Source organism: Lepidochelys kempii, chromosome 6 (genome assembly GCF_965140285.1).
Source record: "Lepidochelys kempii isolate rLepKem1 chromosome 6, rLepKem1.hap1, whole genome shotgun sequence".
NCBI classification, from domain to species: domain Eukaryota; kingdom Metazoa; phylum Chordata; order Testudines; family Cheloniidae; genus Lepidochelys; species Lepidochelys kempii.
This window is the reverse complement of record NC_136385.1, coordinates 69,747,643-69,772,182: the sequence shown is the minus strand read 5'-3', so window position 1 is coordinate 69,772,182 and position 24,540 is coordinate 69,747,643. Positions and strand designations below refer to the sequence as shown.

The window sequence follows — 24,540 nt, the reverse complement described above, 5'->3', positions numbered from 1 at the left end:
TCCCCATCATTTCAATTCAATTAGGCATCTCTGTCATCCCCACAATTTCTTTAAATTATAAAGGCAACCATCATGAAATTCTTCCTTTCGGCAAAATTGAGGTGAAGAGCACTCAACCTCATTTTTAATTCTGAGACATTTTGCTAAGGACGACGAGAGACTATACAGCTTAATGAACCCTGTTGGACAGCTGTCACATAGCACAGGTCTACACAGTAATCAGGAGGCACAACTGTAGCATGTGCACGCAATATCTGAGCTAGCTTTGATTCAGCTGGCTTACTAAAAATAGCAGTGTAGCTGTAGCAGCATGGGGGATGCTACAGGCTAGCCACCAATGTACATACACAGAGTTGTGGGCGAGACTGTACTCTGGCAGGTCACCTTAGACGTTTATCATGATTGGCACTCCAGCTCTCACATTTGAATAAACCTTTATCCAAACTAAAACATCTCAATTTTAAATTAATGTAATAAGAGGAAATGTTCAGAGTCACGAGAAAGAGGAAACATCTACTTTACCTATACATTGGATAGTAAAAGCACACGTGCTCCAAGTCATCAGAGGAATGCGAGGATCAGCCTCATTGGGAGCAATTTTTAATCCAACTCTGTAAACAGTGGTGGCAAAGAAAACCAGCATCTCCTTAATACTGTTTGAGTATTTGGCTCTGTGAAGGAAAGGCAAGGTTAACTTCAGCTGGTGAACTAGTAATAGTGTTTGCAACTTAAAGGTCAGTGGCTAACAAGGTCATTAATAAGAAGACAAACGGTTCCCTGTGAAAGAACTCCTGAACACCAAGACCATTTATCTGCAGTAAGAGAAACAAGGAAGCGACTGTATCCATAAATCCATAAAACAAGTCCTAATGCATCGTGGAGAACCGGTACAGATTCTTGCACTTCGGTTTTCTCCTTGGTATACACGTGCATTGGTTTAGTGACCTCAACAAGCAAATGTTTGAGAACTGAGAAGGGTGAGAGCTAATAAGCTGGGGGCAAATTTGGGAAAATATAGGCCTCAGTATGCATGGCATACTATACCCCATATTCAGGAAAAGAGCACCAACAACTATTTTATTACAAAAAGTGATAAATTGGGGAAATGAACTTACACTGTGGGGAAAGAGAAACTTAATTGTCACACTGAAAACATATCTCCTCTCATCCATCTCTCATAAAGGACTAGCAATGGGAGACAGTATTTCAAACCTAAAATTAAATTGAATAATTCTGCAGTTTTGCTAAAAGAAAGGAGCTCCTTAAAGTTCGTACCTGCTTATTCCTTAAAAGGGACAACTCTGATCAGAAAAGTGACTATGCAAAACCAGCACATTCTTAAAGAACAGATCTGCTTTGTGTGTGTTCGAAGTATAAGTGCCAATTCCTGCTCAACTAACACAGCTATGACACAATGAACTGGACTCTATTCTGGCTCACACATCAATATCAGAATGTTTAACTAAGTTCCAAACAGAATATTTCTTCCTGATGCCTGAGCCGGACAAAGAACCCAATTTAGCTTTTTGACCAGAATACATTTGCTGCAGCAGCAATTGGGGAAAAAAGCTTTTATTTGTGCTTGAAGCAATTCTGATATGGAACAACATAACAGAAGTAAAGAGCTACCGATGCAATTTTTTACATTTTTCAGAGTATAACCACACTAAGCATGGATAGCAGAGAACACAAGGGGTGAAGAACTACCACCCTATTCAGCATGCTGTGGGCAGTAGAAGTACAGTGGGCAGGTTAGCTGGAGCAGTATCTGGAGGAGACGGAAAAGACCAAGGCATACTGTAAAGAGATCCAAAGCCAAAGGATCTGTCTATTCAATCTCTCTATCCCAAGGGGCAATTTTCTTTTCCGTACAATATTAGACATCCCAATCTTATTCCCCACAGTAAATCTGTAACAAACAACTTTATCAATGAAGTACTTTAAAAACATTAATTCTTACAAAACAGAGAAACATGATGCCTGAGGAAACTAAGGCACAGAGTGGTTAAATGCACATGGAGTCAGCGGCAAAGCTGCAGTTACAAGTCAGGAAGTTCTTGGCTCCCAGTTCTGTGCTCAGAACAAACGCACATCTTTTTTTAATAAAAAGATTGAAGGCAAGTTCCAAAATCTTGAGACACATCTAAATCATTTTAAAAAACACAGAACATAGAACTTTCAGATTCCTCCAGCAAATACAAACTATTGGCAACACTTACGAAGGCTGAACTCCAAAACTAAGGATGGAATGGAATTCTGAAGTAAAGTCTCCCATTCCTTTGCTGATTAAAGATGGAGTATTTTGCTTCTCTCCTTCCAGAAAAAAAAATTAGATCACATTAAACACAACTGCGGTAACATACACAGACTTCCTTTTTCTTTTAAATTGCTTTTGAAATTGTAACAGACCACTGCTTTCTCACCAGCTAATCTGTGTTCTAATCCACCTCCCTAAATAGCATTTTCTTCTGTTCTCAGAAATTTGAGACACAAAAGCAGTGCTTGGCTGGTAAGCAGACAGTGAGAGAAACAGCCAAAGAGAATTTTCCTGCTAAGTATGAATCCCTGGAATGTGTCAATATTCTATAACTAAGCATATTGATGCTTTCCTGCAATATTAATAGATAGATTTATTTTTGGCCTTTTATTTTAAAATTCCCTTCTTCATTTTTATATAATTCTCAATGAAATATTTTAATCCAAAAAAGCCTAATAGGGTCTTTGGGCTGTGTTCCTGCTGATCCTGCCAAGTGCACGTTTTACGGTCTTCCAAGGGGTCAGGGAAAGGAGTTATTAAATTCCTGGAAATGTCATGAGCATAAATATCTGGAAATAAATGGAAACGTACCTCACACTGCAAGAGAGTAACCCAAAGATGCCCTTCATTGGAGTGCTGCTTTTAAAGACCTAGACCATCATCTCCTTGAATGTTTTTGAGATAGCTAGCAGGCATCCATGACTACAGCTAATAGCACAGTATTGGTGCTCTCTTCTTATGCTTCAGTTAACTAATGCGGACACATGGCTGTGTCAAAAAAGGTCACTGATTTAAGGGTACTTTGAAAAAGTACCCCCATAAGAAATGAATGTATCTAAAAACAGTTTGTTGTATATTACTGACAACTTATGCATGACAGTTGCACAATAAGACTGACAGAAGTGTTGTTCAGATTAGCACCGCCTAGAAAATTAACTGAAAATGATCGGGTTTTTTTTGGCTGAATAATGACATTTTTCCCTTAAAAAGTAATCAGCCACTTTAATAAACTTGTTCAAAGATTTAATGTAGTTGCTCATTTATTTAGAGCTATTTTTAAAGCTTAAGGGTAAAGTTCTCAAAAGTATGAAATGACTTAGGAACCTAAATCCCCTGTAAGATTCCTGGTTTATACCAGAAAATTAAAATGGCTTGACTGTGTTGCTCAGGGATACAAAAAATCCACACCTCTGAAAGAGGTAGGTAAACTGACGTAATCTCCAATGTAGACAGCGTTAGTTTGACCACAGAATTCCATCTAACTACCTACCACCTCTCAGGGAGGTGGACTACTTACACCCATGAGAGAACTCCCCCTATCAGTGTAGGTAACGTCTACTCTGAAGCACTATAGCAGGGCATCTGCGGCAGTGCAGCTGTAGCATTTCAAGTGTAGACAAGCCCTTGGGCTCCTATATCACTTAAGCACTTTTGAAAATTTTTCCCTGGATCACCATTTTTTGGAACAGAGGCCTTCAGAGACAAGAAGAGAGCGTACAATGTGTTTGAATCCTCCATTCACAAAGGAAAAGTATACAAATACTTTAAATTTCTTATGTATTTCCTTATAGTGAGACTACATGACTGAAGAATCACGCAGCGAACTCTGTACGTAAAACACCAGCTGATTGTTCTAGAATCAGAATACTTTCTGTTCTAAATAAAAAGATTCGAATTTTCTTACTATAATGAAAAATTCAAAGGGTATTTTTCTGGAAATGATCTTCGTGTAAAGTACAAAAGCTAAGATAACAAACCTTTAGTGTTTTTCAGACTGTACCCCAATATCCTGGCCATGACAATCTCCAACCACCTAGCCAGGGACAGAACTTGAGCTACTGCCTCTGCATCCTCACTGAGAATAGAAATAAAAAGCAGTGCTTATGTTAAAACATAGGTAAACAGTGACCTGATGACCTGAAGCCTAATCTTTGAAAAACATATAGTACATCTCTGTGAAAAAGAACAAGTTCACAGTTAGCATTTACACAAGTATTTAGGTACCCTAAGCAAACATTAACTAAACTTTAGAATTTGTATTAAGTACTAGAAATACTTTCTCATTGGTAAGAAACCTAAGTGGTCCATGGTATTAGAAATTTTTTCCAAGAATAGATTTTGGATTCCAGGACAGACAACAGGGTGGGTGATCAATAAGGATTTAAATAGCCCTATATAGCAGTTGGAAAGATTATTCAAAATTTTCCATCAGAGGTTGACTCCCCTACAAGCACTAGACAGCTTTTATTCTTAGAATCATGAAATAAGACTGTCCCTGGAGTTCACCTGTTTATCTTCTGAGTCTGCAAAGGAATAATGGGAATCACAGTGTTGCACAGAGACTTGCAGAGCGGGCAAAGGTATTCTCCATTCTCCAAGTCAAAAATCTGTTCAACATGAAGACGCTGTCGAGAATTCAGTTGCATGGCTTCAAAGTACCTGCAACATTGAAAAGAAAAATCTAGCAAGGAAAATGGCCTCTGTGCAACACAGAAATAAGAATTCAAATGGCAAAATGGTATATCTGGTGTGTACTTTTCTATGCCAACAACCAGACTCCTCTTCTGCTACACAACTAATACATAGATGTTGCACATGCTTGGACACCAAAACAAAATTAAATCTTTGAACAGATATGTGAACCAGGTAATTTCAGAGCACTTTCCAGGCAAGAACAGCAGAGAGATTTCCCTACTTTTAACCTCCATATAAGTGTGTATTTTATTTAATATATTTACACTCAAGCAATACTGAAATTTGCTACCTACCCGCCCCCAACATTTTAAACTAATGTTACATCCTAAAGCACCTCAAGCATACACACATTATATTCCTAGATTATAAATTTAAAGTTAAGCCACAGCAAAGGTAAATACATAAATATCCTATAAATGCTATTTTAACAACAGCTAATAGCATTTCATGGATGAATGTCCATAAGTGACTAATCTGTTGTGAGGATCCAGTCTCACCACCAGATATAAAAATATATCCTTGTTTTTGCTGAAGTAAAATGGAAGGGGATAATTTACATTTCAAAGACATCCTTACAGAAAATTCACCTTGGATACATAGAACTGTGGTATAAGTAAATTTAAAAACAAAAAACCACAATGAAACCCACATTAAATATGTGGTCAAAGGAAAGAAAATCAGTTTAATTGAGATAGTTTTCCCAATAAAAGGTGGGAGCAGATTACTTTTCAATATGTATGGGAATACTTTGAGACAGTCTATTAAAATAGGAGTTGGTGTAATAAGAGTGATCTTTTCCAGGTTTCATTGTTAATTTTCCCTATCCATGCAGTAAGCACGCAGATTTCACCCAAGGTCTCGATGGCCTGGATACCTCCATTAGTAGAGAAGAAAACCAATTTTCAAATCTGTTTGCTCAAAGTTGAGCATCTAAAATCAGCACATATGTGAAAACCAGACACACAAGCAGCTTATATACGTATTTGTCTGTCTAACTTTAGGTCTAAATTTAAACTAAAATCTTCTAATTAAATGATAATATTTTAAGAGCAATGAAGGAAAAGGCAAGCAAATCTAACAAAAGAAAGATGACAAAGATATCTGAAAAAATGGTCTACACATACAAAATGTTTATGAAACTCTACAAAAATCAAAACACGTTTTATATTTCCAAATTATACAATATAACAGGCAGAAGAGCTGCAATAAATGTAAAATAGAAGTTACATAGGTATTCCATTCATTCCAAACAGTCTGTTAGACAAAGTATGTTTTGCAGTATTTTGTCTGCTGTGTGTGTATATATTTTCCTTTAAAATGTAAGTGGCAGGCATTCTTTTGAGTAAAACTGAAACATTAACATATCAGTTATGTAATGAACAAAAGATTATACTCAAACCTTCTGCAAAATCTAGTATAAGAGAAGAGAGTCTTCTGTCCATTTCTTTTAATCCTATCTACTCACAGAGTAAGTTAGATTTTTCTTTACAAGGGCATGGAAACCGGGTTTCAATGTAGTTCTATTTAGATGTATGTGGATAGGATCTACCAAGAGTAGAAGTCATTCATGTAGAATACTCAAGAAACATTTTTCTGTATGATTTTTAGGGTGCTTATTTGTTTTATGTTGATATTTACCATAAAAACATATGTTAAAAATAGATAATAAGCACTGAAAGTATAACTAGACTATAGCCAACTGACACATACAAATATAAAAATCAAAAAGCCTCCAAGATAGTGTCTGTATCATGTGATATCACAAAGTAACTTATAATAGGTTGATCCTGCTCTTCATATCTTTCTGATATCTCACTGTGAAGAAATGTCTAACTTTACTTTTCACAGCTTAAACCAATCTAAGGCTTTTTGTCAATATTTATTTGTCTCTCTTTCTAACCAACATGTCACTCATTGTGATATAAAAGCACTAGTAGACAAAAAGCCCTTCGTAGTCAAGTCCTTAAGTATTTCTGTCCAGAGGCAATTGCAGTCACTTGACAGTTATGATTGGTTGGGGAAGGCCTGCTTTGGTCCTTAAGTGTAGTCAGCCCTGGTCTAGTGACATGCATACATGGTCGAAGATCATTCACTGCGTAACTCTCTCCTGGACGTTTATCAGTGTCCCTTGTTGCATACCGTAAGGGCATGATGCAGGTCCCATCTATGAGAGGTGGCTTCTTGCTCTTGACCAGTTTTACCCCACTTAGACTATTCTTTAGGCCAATGGAGACTTGGCTCCTTTTGGTACTGCCTTCTGTTGATTTTTGATATGGCTCTTGTACCAGATTTCTTTGATTTTTCTCTGGTTGAGTACTTGGACTGGCTTACTTCTTATTTGAACTTCAATATTTTGTATTGCTGTGTTGATATACTCTTAGATACTTAAGACACCAATCTGAGATTGTTGGTATACTCTTAGATACTTAAGACACCAATCTGAGATAAAACATGAAACAGTATTGCAAAGATATCCTCTTACTTCTGCCAGCAGGCTGCATGCATTACATGACCACAGCTTCCTGTATGGGTTCCACATGACAAATCTGGATCCATGAAAAGAGGATCTAATGTATCTGGAAAGATTGGGGGGGGGGGCGGCAAAAAAAATTAAAAGAATATTAGTACACATTTGGTCAATTCAGACAAAAACCCCTTTAAGTTTTCATTTATCCACAGTAAGCACATTCAATTTAGAAATCTGATTTTGCAAACTTCTTCACAACAATGCCCTGACAGGGGAGCACAAGCATAACTATGCTGCTACAGTTCCACCCCTTGTTCTATCCAGTCCTAGCTTAATGTGAAATTACCAAAGGAAAAAAAAAAAAGAAATCTGAAATCAATGGTCAGTCAATAAATGAAATCCTTCTCTGTTGAATTATCTTTTGGAAAAAGGCATCAGTGTGTTCAATCACTTTATCTGCCAGGGATTTCAGCTGTACTCTCTTTGCTCCAGTATCTGGTGATGGAGGTGATTTGCTGACTGAGGTCAGCAACAGAAGATTCTCCTAATGATCACCTACACTTTCAACAGTAGGTGACTACCAAGCAGTTGGGCCAGTGGAAGGTTCAGAGTTCATTGGCATGCTGACTGCAGCACCACTCAGCCGAAACCCGCATTTGTCTCTGGCTTGTTGGGTGATGGTGTAATGCAGTGGTTTACAACCAGGGTTCCAGGGCACCCTAGGGGGCCTAGAGCAGGTTTCAGGGGGTCCGCCAAGCAGGGCCAGCATTAGACTGAAAAAAGAGCCACCGTGCCCTAACAACCATGTAAAAGAAGCCGTGTGAGATAAAAAGGCATCTTTTAAAAAGTGGAAGTCAAATCCTAGTGAGGTAAATAGAAAGGAGCATAAACACTGCCAAATTAAATGTAAAAATGTAATAAGAAAAGCCAAAAAGGAGTTTGAAGAACAGCTAGCCAAAAACTCAAAAGGTAATAAGAAAATGTTTTTTTAAGTACATCAGAAGCAGGAAGCTTGCTAAACAAGCAACCAGTGGAGCCCCTGGTGAATCGAGATACAAAAGGAGCACTTAAAGATAATAAAGTCATCGCAGAGAAACTAAATGAATTCTTTGCTTCAGTCTTCACAGCTGAGGATGTTAGTGAGATTCCCAAACCTGAACCGTCTTTTGTAGGTGACAATCTGAGGAATTGTCACAGATTGAAGTGACACTAGAGGTGGTTTTGGAATTAATTGAGCAACTTAACAGTAACAAGTCACCGGGACCAGATGGCACTCACCCAGGAGTTCTGAAAGAGTTCTGCAGTTTCACATTGAGTTATTAACTATGGTTTGTAACCTGTCCTTTAAATCAGCTACTGTACCCATGACTGGAAGATAGCTATTGTAACGCCAATATTTAAGAAGGGCTCTAGAGGTGATTGTGGTAATTACAGACCGGTAAGTCTAACATCAGTACCAGGCAAATTAGCTGAAACAATAGTAAAGAATAAAATTGTCAGACACATAGAAAAGCATAAATTGTTGCTCAAAAGTCAACATGGTTTCTGTAAAGGGAGATCATGTCTTACTAATCTATTAGAGTTCTTTGAGAGGGTCAACAAAACATGTGGACAAGGGGATCCAGTGGACATAGTGTACTTAGATTTCCAGAAAGCTTTTGACAAGGTCCCTCACCAAAGGCTCTTACGTAAATTAAGTCGTCATGGGATAAGAGGGAAAATCCTTTCATGGACCGAGAACTGGTTAAAAGACGGGGAACAAAGGGTAGGAATAAATGGTAAATTTTCAGAATGGAGAGGGGTAACTAGTGGTCTTCCCCAAGGGTCAGTCCTAGGACCAATCCTATTCAACCTATTCATAAATGATCCGGAGAAAGGGGTAAACAGTGAGGTGGCAAAGTTTGCAGACGACACTAAACTGCTCAAGATAGTTAAGACAAAAGCAAACTGTGAAGAACTTCAAAAAGATCTCACAAAACTAAGTGACTGAGCAACAAAATGGCAAATGAAATTGAATGTGGATAAATGTAAAGTAATACACACTGGAAAAAATAACCCCAATTATACATACAATATGATGGGGGCTAACTTAGCTACAACTAATCAGGAGAAAGATCTTGGAGTCATCGTGCATCGTTCTCTGAGGATGTCTATGCAGTGTGCAGCGGCAGTAAAAAAAGCAAATGGGATGTTAGGGATCATTAAAAAAGGGATAGAGACTAGGACAGAGAATACCTCATTGCCCTTATATAAATCCATGGTACACCCACATCTTGAATACTGCGTACAGATGTGGTCCCCTCATCTCAAAAAAGATATACTGGCATTAGAAAAGGTTCAGAAAAGGGCAACTAAAATGATTAGGGGTTTGGAACGGGTTCCATATGAGGAGAGATTAAAGAGGCTAAGACTTTTCAGCTTGGAAAAGAGGAGACTAAGGGGGGATATGATAGAGGTATATAAAATCATGAGTGGTGTGGAGAAAGTGAATAAGGAAAAGTTATTTACTTGTTCCCATAATATAAGAACTGGGGGCCACCAAATGAAATTAATGGGTAGCAGGTTTAAAACAAATAAAAGGAAGTTTTTCTTCACTCAGCACAGTCAACCTGTGGAACTCCTTGCCTGAGGAGGTTGTGAAGGCTAGGACCATAACAGGGTTTAAAAGAGAACTGGATAAATTCATGGAGGTTGAGTCCATTAATGGCTATTAGTCAGGAGGGGTAAGGAATGGCATCCCTAGCCTCTGTTTGTCAGAGGGTGGAGACGGATGGCAAGACAGAGATCACTAGATCATTACCTGTTAGGTTCACTCCCTCTGGGGCACCTGGTATTGGCCACTGTCGGTAGACAGAATACTGGGCTGGATGGACCTTTGGTCTGACCCAGTATGGCCATTCTTTTGTTAGACTCAGTTGGGCCCAAGGCAGACAGCCGGAGCCCCACTGCATGAAGCTGAAACCCAGGGCCCTGAGCCGCACAACCCAGGGCTAAAGCCAAAGCCTGTGCAATGTAGCTTTGCAGGGCCATCCTGTGGCGTGGGGCCTCACACAATTGCTCTGCTTGCTATCCCCCAATGCCAGCCCTGGTCTTTATGCAGAAAACCAGTTATTGTTGCACAAGTGGGCTGTGGAGATTTTATAGCATGTTAGGTTGGCCTCAGAAAGAAAAAGGTTGAAAAACCCTGGTGTAATGGGACGCAAAAGTGTGGACTGACTACCACGTTGCTGCCCTACAGATGTCCTGAATGGGAACTTGCACCACAAACACCTCCGATGATGCCTGAGCTCTTGTAAAATAGTCTGTCAGGGGAGGAGCCGTGACCTTCCCAAGGTCGTAGTATGTGCGGATACAGGAAGTGATCTGCAATGAGATTTTCTGGTCCAAGACTGGACAGTCTTTCATTCTGTCTGCAATGGCTACGAAGAGCTGAGTGGATTTCGGAAAGGGTTTAGTCTTTTCTGTGTAAAATGCTAGCACATGCTTGGAGTCTCTGTTCCTCCCTGTTAGCATGTGGTTTCGAGTAGAAGACTTGTAGGAAGATATCCTGGTTACTATGGAATTGTGAGATCAATTTTGGCAGGAAGGTCGGGTGTGCATCTTGTTCTTGAAGACTACAGTGTATGGTAGTTCTGAAGTAAGAGCTCAGATGGCTTTCTGGAAGAACTAATGGACCAGGAAGGCCACCTTCCAGGACAGGTAGAGCAAAGAGCACCTTGCCAGCAGTTTGAATGGGGTACCTGTTAGCCTTGCCAGCAGCAAGTTGAGGTCCCAGGGAGGGAGTGGGTTGTGTACCTGGGGGTATAGCTGTTTCAACCCTTAAGAAAACGACCACAGATTGGGTTCAAGAAGATCAACCAGCCATTCACCCACAGGTGAAAGGCCAAGATTGCAGCTAGGTAAAACCTAATACATGGTACTGTTAAGTCTGGTTTCAGAGTAGCAGCTGTGTAAGTCTGTATTCGAAAAAAGAAAAGGAGTACTTGTGGCACCTTAGAGACTAACAAATTTATTTGAGCATAAGCTTTCGTGAGCTACAGCTCACTTCATTGGATGCATTCAGTGGAAAATACAGTGGGGAGATTTATATACATAGAGAACATGAAACAATGGGTGTTACCATACACACTGTAACAAGAGAATGATCACTTAAGGTGAGCTATTACCAGCAGGAGAGGGCGGGGCGGAACCTTTTGTAGTGATAATCAAGGTGGGCCATTTCCAGCAGTTGACAAGAACGTCTGAGGAACAGTGGGGTGTGGAGGGGGGGAATAAACATAGGGAAATAGTTTTACTTTGTGTAATGACACATCCACTCCCAGTCTCTATTCAAGCCTAAGTTAATTGTATCCAGTTTGCAAATTAATTCCAATTCAGCAGCCTCTCGTTGGAGTCTGGTTTTGAAGTTTTTTTGTTGAAGAATTGCAACTTTTATATCTGTAATCGAGTGACCAAAGAGATTGAAGTGTTTTCCAACTGGTTTTTGAATGTTATAATTCTTGACGTCTGATTTGTGTCCATTTATTCTTTTACGTAGAGACTGTCCAGTTTGACCAATGTACATGGCAGAGGGGCATTGCAGGCACATGATGGCATATATCACATTGGTGGGTGTGCAGGTGAACGAGCCTCTGATAGTGTCCCCGATGTGATTAGGCCCTATGATGGTGTCCCCGAATAGATATGTGGACACAGTTGGCAACAGGCTTTGTTGCAAGGATAAGTTCCTGGGTTAGTGGTTCTGTTGAGTGGTGTGTGGTTGCTGGTGACTATTTGCTTCAGGTTGGGGAGCTGTCTGTAAGCAAGGACTGGCCTGTCTCCCAAGATCTGTGAGAGTGATGGGTCGTCCTTCAGGATAGGTTATAGATCCTTGATGATGTGTTGGAGAGGTTTTAGTTGGGGGCTGAAGGTGATGGCTAGTGGCATTCTGTTATTTTCTTTGTTGGGCCTGTCCTGTAGTAGGTGAAATTCCGAGTACTCTTCTGGCTCTGTCAATCTGTTTCTTCACTTCAGCAGGTGGGTATTGTAGTTGTAAGAATGCTTGATAGCTTACAGACAGCCCCCCCAACCTGAAGCAAATAGTCACCAGCAACCACACACCACACAACAGGTGCCACAAGTCTCTAAGGTGCCACATGTACTCCTTTTCTTTTTACTGTTAAGTCTGACAGTTTCAAGTGTAGTAGGTAATCCAGAATGAAAGGCAATGTTGACTGAGTACACAAAACACACTTGTGCTGACCAGATTGAGAATCTCTTCCACTTTGCCAGGTAAGTTACTCCAATGGACTGTTTCCTGCTCCCTAAAAGCACCTTACAAACAGGTCCAAAGCATGCCTGTTGTGTGGGGTTCAGCCATGAGCTTCCATGCCATGAGATGGAGACTCAAGGCTCAGATGACGTAGATGGTCAAGGTCCTGAGAGATCAGGTCTGGAAATGGGGGCAGACTGATTGCGTGTCCACAGAGATCGAGGAGGGTGGTGAACCAGTGCTGACGTGGTCAGGCCAGGGCTACCAGGATAAGGCACATCCTGCCCCTTCTGACCTTCTGCAGGGCCTTGTGTATAAGAACGATGGGAGGGAATGCATAGAAGAGATGGTCCGTCCAAGGGAGGAGAAATGTGTTTACTAGTGACCCCGTGCTGTGGCCTAGGAAGGAGCAGAACTGAAGACACTTCTTGTTGTGCACCACTGTCAACAAGTCTACCTGGAGAGTGCCCCACTTCTGGAAAATGGTGCTCAAAACATCTCGATGAATGGACCACTTGGAAAAGGATCTGCTGAGATGATCCGCTAACTCATTCTAAGACACTGGGAGGTAGGAGGCTTTGAGGTGGATTCAGTGGGCTATGCAGAATTCCCACAACCAAAGAGCTTCCTGGCACAGGGGAAAGGAGTGTGCTCTGCCCTGTCTGTTTATGTAAAACATTGCTGTCGTGTCGTCTGTAAGGATCGACATGCAGTTGCCCTCCGATTGGGGTTGGAATGCCTGGCAGGCTAGGTGCACGCCCTCAGTTCCCTCATATTGATGTGTAACAACAGCTCTTCCCTGGACCAGAGGCCCTGAGCATCCCCAATTGAGCCCCTTTTACCATCACTGCTGCATCTGTAACAAGACACATTGACAGTTGGGGTCTCGAGAATGGGACTCCTGCACATACTGTCCAGGAGTCTAGCCACCAAAGGAAGATGAAAATCACCCATGGGGGAAGTGAGACCACCCTGTCCAGATCGTGTCGGCTTGGTGCTGAAACAGACGCTAACCAAGCCTGGAGAGATCCGAGCCATAGTCTTATGTGATGCCATATGCCCCAGAAGCTTTAAGCAGTTCCTTGCTGTGGTCATGGGGTGATTCCTCAGGCTCTCTTTGAGGACCCCCCAGAGTTCTGAATTGGTTTTCTGGAAGAAAAGCTCTGGCCTAGGTTGAGTTAAGGATCGCCCCAACAAATTATATTCTTTGAACCTGGGAAGGGTGGATTTCTGCATGTTTATTGATAGCCCCTGTCATAAAAATAAAGGGAAGGGTAACCACCTTTCTGCATACAGTGCTGTAAAATCCCTCCTGGCCAGAGGCAAAACCCTTTCACCTGTAAAGGGTTAAGAAGCTAAGATAACCTCGCTGGCACCTGACACAAAATGACCAATGAGGGGACAAGATACTTTCAAATCTGGAAGGGGGGCGGGGGTTTGACACAAAGGGTTCGTCTGTCTGTGTGATGCTTTTGCCAGGAACAGATCAGGAATGCAGCCTTACAACTCCTGTTAAATTAGTAAATAATCTAGCTAGAACATGAGTTAGATTTCCTTTTAATGGCTGGTAAAATAAGATGTGCTGGATGGAATGTATATTCCTGTTTTTGTGTCTTTTTTTAACTTAAGGCTTTGCCTAGAGGGATTCTCTATGTTTTGAACCTGATTATCCTGTAAGGTATTTACCATCCTGATTTTACAGAGGTGATTCTTATACCTTTTCTTTAATTAAAATTCTTCTTTTAACATTGTTCTTAAGATCCAAGGGTTTGGGTCTGTGTTCACCTGTACATATTGGTGAGGATTCTTATCAAGACTTCCCCAGGAAAGGGGGTGTAGGGCTTGGGGGACATTTTGGGGGAAGATGTCTCCAAGTGGGCTCTTCCTGTTCTTTGTTTAAAAAGCTTGGTGGTGGCAGCATATGGTTCAAGGACAAGGCAAAGTTTGTACGTTGGGGAAGTTTTTAACCTAAGCTGGTAAGAATAAGCTTAGGGGGTCTTTCATGAAGGTCTCCACATCTGTACCCTAAAGTTCAGAGTGGGGAAGGAACCTTGACAGCACCAGATCCTGGAAAGTTGACTGTATTAACTACACATTTGCTTCCACCTGGCCCTTGGACTGACCTTTGATCAGCCAGTAGTTGACGTAAGTGCAGACCTGAACCCCTTGTCTTCTCAAGAAGGCTGCAACAACTGTCATGTGCTTCACGAACACCTGAGTGGCCACTGACAGCCAAATGGGAGCACAGTAAATTGGTAGTGCATGTGGTTCACAACGAATCATAGGAACTGTGTGTCCCCGAAAGATCGCAATATGAAAATACGCATCCTTCAAGTTGGGGCAGCATATCAATCCCCTGGATCCAGAGAAGGGATAATGGGGGCCCAGGAGACCATGTGGAACTTCAGTTTCTTCATGAATCTGTTGAGGTTTTGCAGGTCCAGGATCTGTCTGAGATCCCTGTTGGATACTGAAATTAGGAAGTAGAACTCCTGGACCCTTAGCTCCAATGTAACCTCTTCCATGGTTCCAACCCTGAGGAGCAACCACACCACCTGGACCAGAAGTTGCTCGTGAGCAGGGTCCCTGAAGAGGGACAAGGAGGGAGAGTGGGAAGGGGGAGAACAACTGAATTGAAGGGTGTATACCAGTTCTATCATGCATAGCACCCAGTGATCTGAGGCAATGTGGGCCCATGCCCGACAGAAGTGGGATAACTGGACCACAAATATAGGGGAAACTGGATCCACACATTTGTCCTGGTATGTCGCCCTTGAGCATCCCATCAAGAGGCCTGTTAGACCACACTGTGTCTTGGCGGGGAGGCCTGGCACCGGGACAGAAGCCTCCTCTTATAGCCTCTACTCCTTCTCCTGCTATAGTCTTGTCTGCGCTGTGGCGAGTAGAAGCGGGTTGTCAGTTGGAGCTTATAGTGCTTCCGGGAGGGAGCCGGTATATGTGATTTCAGGGTGGTTCTTCTTGTCTTTCAGATTATGCAGCTTTGAGTCTATTTGCTCTGAAAAGAGCGACTTGCCTTCAAATGGAAGGTACTGCACAGTCTGCTGCAAGCCATAGGGTAACCCCGAGGACTGAAGTATATGTCCTCTCATGACCACATGACCACAGCTGAAGCCATGGATCAGGCTGCAGAAACTGCCATGTCCAAAGCTGCCTGAAGGGATGCTCTTGCCACCAATCTCCCCTCTTCAGCTAAGTCAGAGAACTCACCCCTGGACTCCTGCGGCAAAAGCTCCTTGAATTTTGCCATTGCAAAAGGAGTTGAAATCATAACAGCTTAGGAGCATTTGCTGGTTTGCTATCCTGAACTGGAGACTACCAGTTGACTACACCTTCCTGTCAAAAAGGTCTATTTTTTTGGCATCTTAGGCCTTGGGAGCCAACCCTTGCTGCTCCTGCTCATTTGCCGCTCAAACAACTGAGCCCGGGGTGGCGGGAGAGAGAAATCAGTGGACATAAATTCATACCCCTTAGGAGGAACAGAATACTTTTTCTTCATCCTCTTTGCAGTAGGTTGGAGGGATGCACGCATCTGCCAAAAGGCCTTCATGGGGTCCAAAAGGGCATAGTTCAAAGGCAGAGCCACCCACAATGGCCCTGAAGCCACTAAGATGTCCACCAAGGCATGGATACCCAGGTTCTGGGCTACCCTCCTGAGGCGCTCCCAGTGTGCCTTGTAGTCATCCTGGGAAGGTACTATACTTGTTCCCACCACTGCCTTGTCAGGAGAGGAGGAAGGGGATGCCTTTACCAGTAAGGAGCCTTCTTCCTCATCCTCTGCACCAGCTAGGTCCTGTGATGCCGGGTCTTGCACTTCAGTACAGGGCTCAGGATTGAGGACTGGTCCCTGCTCCAAGGTAGGTGATGCGAGAGCTCTTGACTCCAATGCAACCGAGTAGGACCTCCTCGAGTGTGGACCCTGGACTGGCTGAAAAACCCAGGAATTCCAGAATGGTCACTGTAGCTGCATCTGCCACTGCCCCAGTAGCCAGACTGTTGGTGGGATGCCCTCGCTCATTTCAGTCATTGGGTATCACTAAGGCTAAGATTATGTGACATCTGTGGAATCCGTGACATCCAATGATCTCTGTGACACTGGGGGCCCTGCAGCCGACCAGCTGCTGCCGACAGTGGGGGATCCCTGAGCTGCATCCCTCTTAGAGATGCCAGGACGCTTCGTACTGAAGCCGAAGTACTCAGTGCCAGGTAACGTGATTTGGTTCCAAAGGGGGACGAAGTGCTGCTTCCATAAGGAGGAATTTGAGTTTAGTGTCCCTGTCCTCCTTCATTCGAAGTCTGAGGCTCTTGCAAATCCTGCAACGCTCCTGCACATGGGCCTCCCTCAAACACTTGAGACAGCTGCAGTGTGGGTCACTAACCAGTATTGGCTTATGGCACAACACACACCGCTTGAATATTGGGGACGAAGGCATACCCCAGTGCCAGGGAAGGGCTAATCCTGCTAAGCAGAATCTGCAACTAACTGAAACTTAAACTCTAGATAAACAGCTATTTACAGATAATCAACAAAATACACTGAGAGAGGTACGTGTGGAAAAACGTAAGGACAAGCAGCAGTTCCAGCGACCGTCACGGACAGTAAGAAAGAACTGAGGGGGCAGTGGGGCCCTATATACCAGAACTATGAGGGCACGACTCCAGAGGGCACCAGAGCCAACCTGATGGATACCTCTGAGGGAAAAACTTTCCAGTGGCGATGCTTGGGGTGAGCACACACCTACACTGGAACTGATATGAGCAAGCATTTGAAGAACTACTGTACCAAATCCAAAAGCAAAGACTAATTCTTAACATACAAGAAATCACTGGCAACCATTATGAAAACTTAACAGATTCTGTTGTGTTGCAATATGCAGTCGACAGGATTTAATTTTTCACAAAAGGTGGCCTTGAATAGTACAGAAATGAATGGCAATAGAACTCCTTATGTAAGCTGGGTAGAACTTTCTGTTCGAACAAATATGCTTGTATTATAACATGAACACAAAGAAAGTAGAAAAGAATTTAAAGTAAGACCTCTGTTTGCATGTAATAGTAAATTATACCTTACAGGTACTAAAAGTCAAGTGAAGAATGTAATATAATGCACCCTGGCGTCAGACCACTGTTATACTGGTGTCAACATATACACAGGCACATACACTTTCCCCACTCATGCAGCTCTCCAAGTGGGGGGAGAAGGGAATCACTTAAAGACCTGTTCCTTTAGGTGAGCTACAGAAGAACTGAATATGCTGCTAAAGGGGAGTTAAAATATCTATCTGCAAGTGGCCTTCGGCAAGTGAAGAAGATTTGTTTCCTTCTTTCCCCAGCTACTTTGGTAACCTGGCATACTGTTACAGGAAGGATTTGAGAAAAGTTACTAGAGATGAGCTTCACTGGATACACTAGAGCCCTGGCTGGGATGATTTAATTGGGGATTGGTCCTGCTTTGAGCAGGGGGTTGGACTAGATGACCTCCTGAGGTCCCTTCCAACCCTGATATTCTATGATTCTATGAATGGCATCTTTATCTGTGATTTAACCTAAATTTTGGTATCAAGATGTGTCTGTACAGCATCTGGCAAAATGTGGTCCTTATCTATGACTAGGGTCCCTAGGCACTAGCATATTACAAATAATAAAGAAAAAACAATAGAAAAATGGATGTTTTTGGTTCATCTTTCTACACACTCCAATGTTTGGGCCGTTCTTGTTTATGTTATGTTAATAAACTTGAATGAGCAGGATTTGTACAGATGCCTGGTTGGGGTTTATAACAAGACAGGAACAGCTAATTAAAAATCAATTTCTACAGTTGGATCAATATGCAACAGAGAGAAACAGCCACTCATTTTGTATCTTCTGTGCTAGAATACACACTCTTCGGTTTAAGGAACAAAACTCAATTGCTTCAGAAAATTAATTTGGAAGGACTGTGTACTGTTTTATTTACTCAAAGTAGGAGTCATGTACACATGGAATTCATCTTTGTTTTACAAGGGAGAATGGCAGTAAATTCTCCTCCATGTCTGATTTTTAGTTTTATGGCAAGGATTTTAAGACCATCTAAAATACATGACTAAAATTCTTAACTAAACTTTCATTAAAAAAAGTAACCATTCAGTAATCTGATTAGCTGAAAGTGTTAATTAAATACAACTGAAGTGAGTTCTAAGAAGAGAACAGCAACAGCTGATATTCTTAGCTGAAGAGGTACACCTACCACCTGAGAGTTCAAGAGTTTTCCCCCTGTGCTGAGTTAAGGCAGTGGATTTCTGGACACAAGCTGATAATACCATCACAGCACTCTCCAGCCTCACTTCCTGCTCCTCCTGACATAGGATACAGGTCAGCACTTCCTTCTCAGTAACAGATGGACCTCGTTTGGGTCCCAAGGCAACTCTCGAAGACTCAATGGCCAAAGGTAAGCTGTAAGAACATCAAAAGACAAGGATCAACAAACAATTACCAGACTCCCTGTAAAGAAATAAAGATCCTCTCGAAGAGATCTAAAACTATAATTTACTGCTTATATTTAACAGTAACTTTACTGCAAAAGCCCTTACATAAATGACAGAATCACTTCAGTCACCACTGAAATACAACCATCTTTAAGACGGAATGTGGCAACTATCTATTACGGTATATTGAAATAAATTCCATTATTCCATTTATTGTTTGATGATGCCACAAGTTTACTTCCATTTTTCAGGCAACATGCAATAAGAAATAGTTAAGAGGGTGCTTCCCCGCATTTACAAGTTTGAGGATGTCTTACAGAACATGAATTCTTAAATGACAAAGCAGGCAGAAATTCCTGTATTGGTTTTTAGTCATTCATCTGTTATCTTGTTCTCTTCGTTTGATATTATCCACCCCCTTTTTCACAAATCATATATTAGGCCTGGTCTATAGTAGGACTGTTTTGTCAATATAGCTATTCTGGTAATATTATAAAAGTGCTCCTGATCTGGACACAGCTTATAGTAGCAAAATTGTATTTTCACTTGCGTAGTTTATTCCAGGCCCATTTTCCCCAAGCAAAATAAGCTACATTGGCTAACACATAGTTTTGACTGTTTAATTGCATCTACTGCAAGAACTTTCCCCAGCACAGATATATCAGACATAAATCACATCTCTTCACAACCTAGACTGACAAATTTTGTAGTGCAGACTTGGAGCACACTCTCTCTTGCACATGCACAGTCACCATTGCTCTTACTCAAGCCTGACAATTCTACTCCTAGCATCAACTAGACATAGCCACTCATGAATGACAAGAGACACTTCCTATTGTGACTGAATCTGTATTTCAGTCTCCTGAATTGGAGCACATTTTCTTCCCACTAGACCAGCTTTAAAACAATAAAACAAAAAACCCACACTTCACATGACTAACATTTAGCAGATGGACTATAACATAGCCAGATAGCCAAGAGAACATAGGGACTAAAAGAGATGGGTATGTACAAAGTCTTCATTATGAATACTACAAAATGTGGAACAAAGGATTACTGCCCTGTGCAGTGAAAGCAGGATTTGCCATACTGGGTCAGACCATTAGTCCATCAAGTTAAGACACTAATGTGGCCAGTATCTGATGCTTCAAAGGAAGGCAAAATAAATCCACAATGCACCTAGGCAAATAAATGCTGTATAAGAGAACTTTTTTTCCCCTGAACCTTATAGTGAACAGTCTGTGCACTACAGCACAGGATTTGAGTAACTCTATCCTGGGATGTGCAATTACATGTAATTGCTGATCATAACATTATCCAGCTATTTAAAATATGACTTTAAACAAATCTATTTCTTTTCCTTCTACAATTATAAAGAGATCAAACAATTTGGGGGATTAATGATATACAAAATCACATTCTGAAAAAAACAGTTTGGGTTATGAACGCAGTAAGTTTTTTTTTTTGCAACTTAACTTTCAAACATACCAGCTTCTGGGCAGGACCTTGTATGTTAAGATTCTGCTGAATTAAACACTCAAATTAGGTCTTCAAAAAGTAAAGCCCATTATTACCTAAACTATAGTAATATCAACTAGGGGTGTTTTATAATTAAGTCATTGTTTTCTGAAATGGTAGGTTACATGAAGAATATTTTACCTGAAGAATATTTTTCCAGAGTTCATCTTATATAACAAGCAGGTCTGGTGTCCCCCAAACTGATTTGGCCTTCTGACATTAGTATTTAGCTGCTAGTTTACACAGGATTCTCTAATCCAGGACATTGAAAAATATAAGTAGTAAGAGATACAGGGCTACTGATTGGGATGATGCACTTTACCTATCAACTGTACTATTAAACCTTATGTAGTTAAAACCACTTTTTAGGAAATTTATTTTTCCATCAGAACTCTGGGTATCTGTCTCGTCTCACCTCTCCTCCTCCATAACAGAGTCCTCTCTTCCCTGTGTCTCTTGTGTGTTTTCATACAGGAGTTTATGAGTTTCAATGAAATTCCTCTGTAAAGCAGACATCTGGGCCATTATCTTCTGGCGATGCAGCCTGGCAGCTTCTGCCTTCCTCTTCCGTTCAGCCTTCTCTTTGTCTTGAGTGCTCTGAGTCTTATTAGGAAAGAGTAGTAAAAATTATAGACTAAGAACAACAACTAAAAAATACAAAGAAGTATTCTCAAAAAGTAGAATTCTAATTTCTCCCATCAAATTCCCCAGTGAACTGGGCATCCCATGATTGTAAAACAAAACACAACAAAAATCTAAAAGTTGTAAAAAAAAAAAAAATCTTAAAAGCTGATTAGGCTCTCAAGGCATTAGTAGAGCATGTTTATGAATTCAAAAATACAGAAAGTTATAATTAAAACATCTGAAACACCATTTGTCCTTTATTTACTTCTTAAGACCCAAATTCAAGGTTATACAATACCCTGCAAAATAATCAAAATAACCTGACTTATACAATGTAATCAAAGCAGCCCAATCTTTGTTCACCCTTTTACCAGCATTAGCCAAATGTTGAGTAGATCTTACAGTTTATCAAGTCAGAGCTACATTTTGATGGTCTGAAATAGATAAGCAGATTGACCTGCTGATGGTTAGTGTAAAAATTTTACAGCTGTTGTTTTTAAGCGGACCTGTATTTCTCAGCATTGGACAAATACACCACGAAACCAATGATATACCTGAGATACACTGATGATATTGCAAAAAGAAAAGGAGTACTTGTGGCACCTTAGAGACTAACCAATTTATTTGAGCATGAGCTTTCGTGAGCTACAGCTCACTTCATCGGATGCATACCGTGGAAACTGCAGTAGACATTATATACACACAGAGACCATGAAACAATACTCTCTCCCACCCCACTGTCCTGCTGGTAATAGCTTATCTAAAGTGATCATCAAGTTGGGCCATTTCCAGCATAAATCCAGGTTTTCTCACCCCCCCACCCCCATACACACACAAACTCACTCTCCTGCTGGTAATAGCTCATCCAAAGTGACCACTCTCCCTACAATGTGCATGGTAATCAAGGTGGGTCATTTCCAGCACAGATCCAGGCTCTCTCACACCCCACCCCCACCCCGGGAACACACACACACACACACACAAACTCACTCTCCTGCTGGCAATAACTCATCCAAACTGACCACTCTCCAAGTTTAAATCCAAGTTTAACCAGAACGTCTGGATCTCTTGTGTGGACTGGACCAGGCTGAGGTTGAGAGATCCACTTCCTGGACAGTACAGTGCTAATAAACAATGGTCACATAAACACCACCCTATACCGGAAACCTACTGACCGCTATTCCTACCTACATGCCTCCAGCTTTCACCCTGACCACACCACACGATCCATCGTCTACAGCCAAGCTCTGCGATACAACCGCATTTGCTCCAACCCCTCAGACAGAGACAAACACCTACAAGATCTCTATCAAGCTTTCTTACAACTACAATACCCACCTGTGGAAGTGAAGAAACAGATTGATAGAGCCAGAAGAGTTCCCAGAAGTCACCTACTACAGGACAGGCCTAACAAAGAAAATAACAGAACGCCACTAGCCGTCACCTTCAGCCCCCAACTAAAACCCCTCCAACGCATTAAGGATGACCCAACACTCTCACAAATCTTGGGAGACAGGCCAGTCCTTGCCTACAGACAGCCCCGCAACCTAAAGCAAATATTCACCAACAACCACATACCACACGACAGAACCACTAGCCCAGGAACCTATCCTTGCAACAAAGCCCGTTGCCAACTGTGCCCACATACCTATTCAGGGGACACCATCACAGGGCCTAATAACATCAGCCACACTATCAGAGGCTCGTTCACCTGCACATCCACCAATGTGATATATGCCATCATGTGCCAGCAATGCCCCTCTGCCATTTACATTGGTCAAACTGGACAGTCTCTACGTAAAAGAATAAATGGACACAAATCAGATGTCAAGAATTATAACATTCATAAACCAGTCGGAGAACACTTCAATCTCTCTGGTCACTCAATCACAGACATGAAGGTCACTATCTTACAACAAAAAAACTTCAAATCCAGACTCCAGCGAGAAACTGCTGAATTGGAATTCATTTGCAAATTGGATACTATTAATTTAGGCTTAAATAGAGACTGGGAGTGGCTAAGTCATTATGCAAGGTAGCCTATTTCCCCTTGCTTTTTCCTACCCCCCCCTCCGACGTTCTGGTTAAACTTGGATTTAAACTTGGAGAGTGGTCAGTTTGGATGAGTTATTGCCAGCAGGAGAGTGAGTTTGTGTGTGTATGGGGGTGGGGGGGTGAGAAAACCTGGATTTATGCTGGAAATGACCCACCTTGATTATCATACACATTGTGAAGAGAGTGGTCACTTTGGATGGGCTATTACCAGCAGGAGAGTGAGTTTGTGTGTGGTGGGGGCGGAGGGTGAGAAAACCTGGATTTGTGCTGGAAATGGCCCAACTTGATGATCACTTTAGATAAGCTATTACCAGCAGGACAGTGGGGTGGGAGAGAGTATTGTTTCATGGTCTCTGTGTGTATATAATGTCTACTGCAGTTTCCACGGTATGCATCCGATGAAGTGAGCTGTAGCTCACGGAAGCTCATGCTCAAATAAATTGGTTAGTCTCTAAGGTGCCACAAGTACTCCTTTTCTTTTTGCAAAGTCAGACTAACACGGCTGTTACTCTGAAAACTGATGATATTTTTATCCTCTGGACAGATGACTAAAGTTCCCTCACAAATTTCTACCATAAATTTCAATAACCATCACCCATCCATTAAACACTCTGCTGAACACTTCCACATGAGCATCAACTTCCTGGATACCACAATCAGCTTCAATAACAGAACCCTACAGACAAATATATACAAGAAACCCATACATCACCACTCCTACCTTCACAGGTCCAGTAACCACCCCAAGAAATCAGATATCTACAGCTAGGCATTCTGAGCAGAAAGTCCAGGATATACACCTTAACACCCTCAAAACCACCTTCACCAAAGGCCAATCCACCAGAGAAGTAGATTGCATCGTGGAACAACCTCTCCAAGCTCATCATTAGAAGCAAGCTCCCCACAGACCAGGACACACCAACTCAAAGAGGCAGACACTGCCAGAATAGATGCAAAACCTGCAGACTACCTCCCACAACACACCATTCAAGATCCATGAGATCTGCACATGTCTATCACAACATGTGGTTTATCTCATGCTTTGCCCTAAATGCCCCAATTACAACTATGTAGGTGAAAACAGACAAGCACTATGATCTTGAATGAACTTACACACAAAAGAGATAAAAGACAAAAGCCATCACATCACCTGTGGGTGAACATTTTTCATAAAGTAATCATGCTATATCTGAGATATCAGTCCTCATCCTCAAAGAAAACCTTCACAATACTTTCAAAAGACAAGCCTAGGAGCTTAAATTCATAAACTTGCTAGACACTAAAAATTATGGACTGAAGAGAGATGCTGGATTTATGGCTTATTACAACAATCTATAACCCACTAACAAATCCCCAGCTGCTTCCCCTGCCCCTCTTTTCCTCCCTATGATGGGAGGGATTTCAGCAGGCC

The 24,540-nt window shown here is 41.7% G+C and overlaps 1 protein-coding gene across 4 annotated transcripts in view; it reads right to left on the bottom strand.

The window, feature by feature from the left end:
• Window positions 1-24,540, bottom strand: part of UBR1 (ubiquitin protein ligase E3 component n-recognin 1) — a 149,748-nt gene that overhangs the window by 41,366 nt on the left and 83,842 nt on the right. For all 4 annotated transcript variants that reach the window (XM_073348599.2, XM_073348601.2, XM_073348598.2 and 1 more), the window contains exons 29-35: window positions 20,866-21,053; window positions 18,695-18,900; window positions 7,215-7,308; window positions 4,544-4,696; window positions 4,015-4,112; window positions 2,220-2,313; window positions 523-671 (exon numbers count right to left, since the gene is read on the bottom strand). In XM_073348599.2, coding sequence (XP_073204700.1) covers window positions 523-671; window positions 2,220-2,313; window positions 4,015-4,112; window positions 4,544-4,696; window positions 7,215-7,308; window positions 18,695-18,900; window positions 20,866-21,053 — 982 coding nt within the window. The remainder of the gene's footprint in view (window positions 1-522; window positions 672-2,219; window positions 2,314-4,014; window positions 4,113-4,543; window positions 4,697-7,214; window positions 7,309-18,694; window positions 18,901-20,865; window positions 21,054-24,540) is intronic.